This window comes from Centruroides sculpturatus, unplaced genomic scaffold (genome assembly GCF_000671375.1).
Source record: "Centruroides sculpturatus isolate CEXI.00-Female unplaced genomic scaffold, Cexi_2.0 scaffold1007, whole genome shotgun sequence".
Classification (NCBI taxonomy): domain Eukaryota; kingdom Metazoa; phylum Arthropoda; class Arachnida; order Scorpiones; family Buthidae; genus Centruroides; species Centruroides sculpturatus.
In genome coordinates, this window is record NW_019385177.1 from 198,553 (window position 1) to 205,008 (window position 6,456).

The 6,456-nt window shown below is 33.2% G+C and overlaps 1 protein-coding gene across 1 annotated transcript; it reads left to right on the forward strand.

Annotated features, from left to right (window-relative positions):
* On the forward strand, positions 1–4,384 carry LOC111635785 (monocarboxylate transporter 10-like). Its single transcript, XM_023380856.1, has 9 exons — positions 1–226; positions 1,665–2,026; positions 2,097–2,204; positions 2,286–2,414; positions 2,475–2,615; positions 2,683–2,908; positions 3,186–3,292; positions 4,033–4,099; positions 4,207–4,384. The coding sequence occupies exons 1-9, from the start codon at positions 61–63 to the stop codon at positions 4,305–4,307; spliced, it is 1,407 nt and encodes a 468-aa protein (XP_023236624.1). The 5' UTR covers positions 1–60; the 3' UTR covers positions 4,308–4,384.
* The last annotated feature ends 2,072 nt before the right edge of the window (positions 4,385–6,456 follow it).

Sequence of the window (6,456 nt, forward strand, 5' to 3'; positions counted from 1 at the left end):
CTCTCTTCTATTCGCTCATTCATCATAATTCGGTGATGTGCCAAATTTGAATCGTCAAAGATGGAGAAATCGTCATCCAGTTTTGTTCCACCGGACGGTGGATGGGGTTGGGTAGTTTGTTTTGCTTCATTCCTGGTTAATGGGACAATTTTTGGCATCATGAATTCTTCGGGTATCCTCTTCGTCAAATTGAAAGAGACTTTCCAAGGAGCTGCCTTCAGTACCTGTAAGTACTTTTTTGTAAATTGCATCACAAATTTAAAGATAAATCAAAATTTTGAAATTGTTTAGATTTTCGCTGTCGGCAATTGCTCGTTAGAGGAGATTAAATCGCGATTAGATTATAACTGTAAATTTCTTATACAACGCGGTAACCTTTAGAACTTAAAATATCACCCCCTCCCTAATGGTTTTTCGCAGTACACCAAAGTGAAACTTTACTAACGTTTTCAAGGTTCGTGTAATTTATACGACTAAAGATTAATTATTAATTGCGTAAGAACATTCTTCCCGTAGAGGGGGGGAGGGAAAATGTTTTCCGTAAACTCGACCTTGATTAATGGATATTATTTTAGCAGAAGATTTCATTGAAAATAACTCCCGTTATCACGAGAAGAGTAAAAGTGGGTCATCGGCCTTGTTTTATTAATATAAACAAAATTTAAAATAAGAAATCTTGTTTAATCTCTCCTTGAATTATCGAATATGTAATACAATACTTAAAAAAAAAATGTAATACGGAGATAATTTACTTTCTTTATTACGCAATTAGGTTAGGTTATTAACTTACCACCAGAAATTCTTTAAAAATATAATTTCAGTTAATAATTCTTACTAAACGAACGTCGAACCCTCTAATGTTTTTGTATCTTTCTGCTGTGATTAACAGAGATGCGATGACCTCGATAAGTTTCGAGATGGAAAGATATCAAAGTTTTCCTTCTTTGACTCCTTCCGCCCTGTGGGAGGATTTAGGCCTTTTAATCGTATTCATTCGGACAGGCCCACAACGAAGGTGGTGGAAAACAGGGCTTTTTTCATCACCTAATTCCATTCCGGATCCCCCAGAGTAGCGTGCTGACCCTTAACCGCCGTGGACATTCGGCCGTGTTTATCAGAAGTTAGGATCTTAAATTGGTTTATAAGGTAGTGACCTCAGATTTGATGTATAGCCTATACAGTTCTTCCTATTTTGTTAATACTTGCACTTTATTCTCAGATATTTTTTTTTCTATTTTTAGAAAAGAGAATTTTCAACTCCCTCTCTCTCTTTTTTTTTAACTCAAGAATCCTCCAAATAATTGTGATTATTTTAAATCCGAATTTCGAATTGTACAGTATCTAATCCCATTCAATTATAGAGGATGTTTCAATAGTTATCAATGAGGAAGTGATTGATTCTCTTTATAAATTGCTTATAAATATCACTCATTTATATTGCCTTATTTTATAGGTAAATATCAAGTAAAAATTACTTTAGTCATTAAAGAAATTACTAAACATTGCAAATTTTCAGGAATTAATTTAATTATAACACATAAACAAACATCCCAGTGTTTTTAAATTAATAAGGAATTAATTAGCTTATAGTAGGAACATGTCATAACTTGTTTAATTCAGAATAATTAATTAATTAATTAATTAATTTTTATTTTAATTTTCAGCATGGGTGGAATCCATATCAATTGGAATGACATTTTTACTATCGCCAGTAGCTAGCGTTCTTACGGACAAATTTGGAATAAAAAGAACTGCTTTATTAGGAGGTTTTTTAGCAACTGTAGGAATGTTAACTAGTTCCTTTGTGCAGCAATTGCCCCTATTGTGTCTGACTTATGGAGTGATACTTGGGACAGGTGCATCGCTCTGTTATACTCCGTCCTTAGTAATTTTAGGTCATTACTTTCATCGCCATTTAGGTTTGGTTAATGGAATTGTTACGGCTGGGAGTTCTGTATTCACTATGGTTATGCCATTTCTTCTTTCATATCTTTTACATACAGTGCAGTTTGCAGGAACCATGCAGGTAAGATTGAAATTACTAATTAATTAATGAAATTTCGTAAATTGATGATGAAATCGTATTTCATTTGTAGATTTTATCTGTAATGATGGCAGTGTTAATGGTGTGCGCTCTAACATTTCAACCTCTCGTCAGTCATAATCCTACCAAACATTCCACTTCAAAAGTAACGGATGTAGAAGTAAGATTTAAATAGATTATAAGTGAAAAAAAATAACATTTAGAATTTTTTTTTAATTGATAAAAATGAATAAATTTTCAGAAATCTTGTTGTTCTCAAATATGGCACAGTATTATACATGTCACTATATGGAAAAATAAAAAATATTTATGCTGGGCTCTCTCTATACCCACTGCTTTATTTGGCTATTTTGTCCCATATTTGCATTTAGTAAGTATTTAATTAATTATTTTATTTATTTCGCTTATAAATTAACATAAATTCATACAGGTACAACATGTGAAAGATATTTTACCCGATGCAAATGGTAGTATTTTAGTCATGTGTATAGGATTGACATCTGGATTAGGTCGGATTATAGTAGGGAAAGTTGCAGATCATCCTCGTATCAACAGAATTTGTCTTCAACAGGTAATCAAATATTCCATACAAGAATAGTTTAATCGCAGCTTACGTAATTAACTATTATTTTTTTCAGATTTCTTTCTTGTGTATAGGAGTTTTGACCATGCTCCTGGTTATAGCAAAAGATTTTATAATTTTAGTAGTGATGTGCCTTTTCTTTGGTTTATGCGATGGCTGTTTCATATCATTATTGGGCCCCATTGCATTTGATCTCGTGGGACATAAAGCAGCTTCTCAAGCCATAGGATCTCTTTTAGGATTTGTGTCAGTACCATTAACAATTGGACCTCCAGTAGCGGGTAATATTTTATTTTAAAATGTATATTAACTGTACAATAATAAAATAAATTTATAAAAACAGAGAATTTTTAAGATTTCTAATCTTTTGTAATACCAAAATGCACTTTTATATGGAATTTATACATTGAACATTTACATTTTTGTAAAAAATTTTAATGGGAGAATAATCATAAAACTGTGAACTTATATAAAAGTTCTGACTTTTTAGATCTATTCTAGAATCTATTTTGTTAACAGACTTTCACTTATAATTAATCATTATATGTAATTTTATAGGATTGCTGTATGATAAATTAGGAAATTATACAATAGCTTTCATAGCAGCTGGTATTCCTCCAATTTTGGGTGCTATTTTAATGTGTATAATTCATAGAATGCCACAGGTAGGATTTGATTTATCTAAAATTTTAAATAAATAGCTGATTTATCTAAATTTCAGAATTCTGCATTGATTACAATTATTCTAACTGATGGCCGGATCCCCGAGCTATCAAGGTGCCAGTCTACTGATCTGGGAACCCGGGATCGAATTCGGACTGGGTGGAAAAATCCCCAGAAATTTTTCGGGGTGGTCCGTTCGGACATATCGTGTTCCGTCCCTATCCATCCGACCTCCCCATTGTGGGCCTGGCAGGATCCATAATGGGCTTGCTAAAAGAAGTCCTCTTAGTGTCCACAGGACGAAGAGTTAAAAAATAAGGGTTTTAACTACCATTGCTTGTTTGTTCCGTTGTTTTAAGTGTGAAATAGGCTACTATAATTTTTAAATTTGGAGTAGTAATTTAAAAGTTGAAAACACAAAAATTAGACTACAGTAGACCCCCCTATTACACTGTAGATAATTCCGTGTTATATGGATTCCATGTTATACGAGTCACTTAGATTTTACAAATACGTGAGCCGTTCACAGCCCGGCACACGTATTTGTAAAATCTAAGTGAATCGTACAACATGGAATTCATATAATACGGAATTATCTACAGTATTATAGGGGGGTGTCTACTGTAGTTAATCCGGTTCCGAAATTTGAGAAATCAGTTATTTATATAAAATTTTAAATTGTCGATAAATGATAAATTACTGAAAATCTTCGATTGTTAACTCTATTTTTTCCTTTTCAAAGCCCCGTCGTAGAGACAATCTGGAAACTCTAAATCATATCTGCACACAAGGAGTACCTTGTTTGGATGGTAATTAATTGAAAAATAAATAATTAAAAACAACTTTATTGATTAAGCTTACATTTTATTGATTTAACTATTTCTATATAACATCAATTACTTAATTTTTTTTGTAGAGAAAGGAAAACAAGCTTACGGAATAGCCACGTGGGAAGAAAAATCTGAAATCCTACCGGCCCTTGTTCCAGAAACGATTTCAAAATCTGCCGAATTATGATCTTGTCTCTGCACTATTATAAATTTATATTTTTTATATAAATGTGCAGTATTAAAAATAAACTATTTTATGCTAAACATTTTAATGATTTTTTTTTTCTGATATATATTTTTATAATCTTTTTAAAATAATATTTGAAATAAACAAATATTAAGTTTCGAGTACTTTTTTTTTTAACAACAGCCATTTTCTTTTAAGAAATAAACTAATTTTACCGTATTATTTATCTTTATTTAATTCATATCATTGTAAATTTTGCGCATCCGAAATGATGTCGAAGATGGTATTAATATGCAGTTGATAACTTGGAGCTGCAACTCCTTAGAATCAAATGAAGCCAGTATAGGTGCGTGCAGGATGAAAGTCGCCATCTTGACGGTGGAAGAAACAGTAGAAAGGTTGCTGCCGAAGTTTTCATCTCTAAAACGTGAACGTTGAGCACCTCCATCTTGTAAGCCTAGAAGTTTGACAATGGCGTTTGGAACGTCGTTGGAATCATGCTTGATAAGTGAAACAAGCGCAAAGAAGAAAACAATGCAAGCAACATTAGTGTTCACGGATACAGGAAATTGTGGATTGAAAACCAATTTTTAAATATTAATAGAAATTTGAATGCTAACACTCGTTAATGGATGGCGAGATAACGGCGAAATTTAAGACGATTTATAAAAGTAACTACTGTAGGGCCTATATACTTTTAAATTCTTAAAAGTATATAGAATTTCTTTGGATGGATTTCAAATAAACGTTTTAAAATTTGAGAAGCTGTTTTGTAAATAAATGGTTAGAGTTGTTGTAAACACTAGCAATGAATGCGCGGAATTGTTAATAAAAGCCAAAGGTCAACAATAGTCTCCTTATGCCAGCTGCTTACAATCTATAATCCATTGAGTATTTGCTCGTCGGGGGTTCACGAGACAACTGTCTATTCGTTGGGCGGATCTGGCGCCCTGCACTGAACTCGAAGTAGGACGATTACATCCGGATTAATTTAAGATATGGTTACGCCCTGCAGGTCTCTTTTCCAGCTGGGCAGCTCTCCGGGCCGTCTTTAGGATTTTTGCTTTATCGGCGATCCATTGTCCCGTTGCAGGAACCCCCTCGACTCCACCAAAAAAAATCAAGAATAGAAATAATATAAATATAAACGATGCACTGGACCGAATTCTAGTCCCTCGCACGCGTCGTTTCATTTTTTCTTACACACACACATTCTCGCACTTCGTAACTAATTTTTCTGGTCCACAACAATATAATCCCTTTTCAACCTCCCTAAAATCCACATTTTTATTGTAAAAATTGTCATTTAATCTTCAATAATACAAACGACAATGTATTTCAAAACAATGATAACAATTGCTTAACGACAATAAAAAAAAACTAAATGAAGCCTTCTATTCCACACAAATATAACCTATCATTTTACGTGGCCAAATTATGCAAAAATTATTACCGTCAAGTTAATTCTCCCACCGTTTCTATCAAACCTTACTCTATTCGTTACATCTAAGTATTGATACTAAAATCTTATATAAGTTTCTTTATATAGCAGTATAGACTCGAAATTTGTATATACATTTTTTGCATAATACACACGGTATTTCTAGTTTAATTATCATCTACACCGAAATATTATAAGACATTTTTCATTAACATGCTACTATTAAACAAAATAGAAACTCTATAGAGTTATTCAAAAAGAGTTGAAAAGCAAAATGCGTTCGTCAAGAATTGTTTTCCTTCTCAAACAGTTTTAGGATATTTTAAACTTTATAAAAGTTTTCGTTATGCTAATATAATTTATATATTGATTGTGGTGGTTACTCTTCTATCCCTTACTTCTTTTAGACTTTTTTTCTCTTTCCGCCCTTTCTTTTTTTTTTTAACTCTTTCCGCCCTGTGGGCACTAACAGGGCCTCTTCTTTGCAAGTCCATTATGGGTACAGCCAGGCCCAGAATGGGAGGACGGGGCCCGACATATCCGAACGGATCACTCCCGAAAAAATTCTGGGGATTATTCGACCCAGTCTGGATTCGATCCCGGGTCTCCCAGAGCGGTAGGCTGTTACCTTGACCTCTCGGCTATCCGGCCTACTTCGTTTAGACTGTGCAATTGCAATTCTACTAACAGCGCATTTTACTTATATTC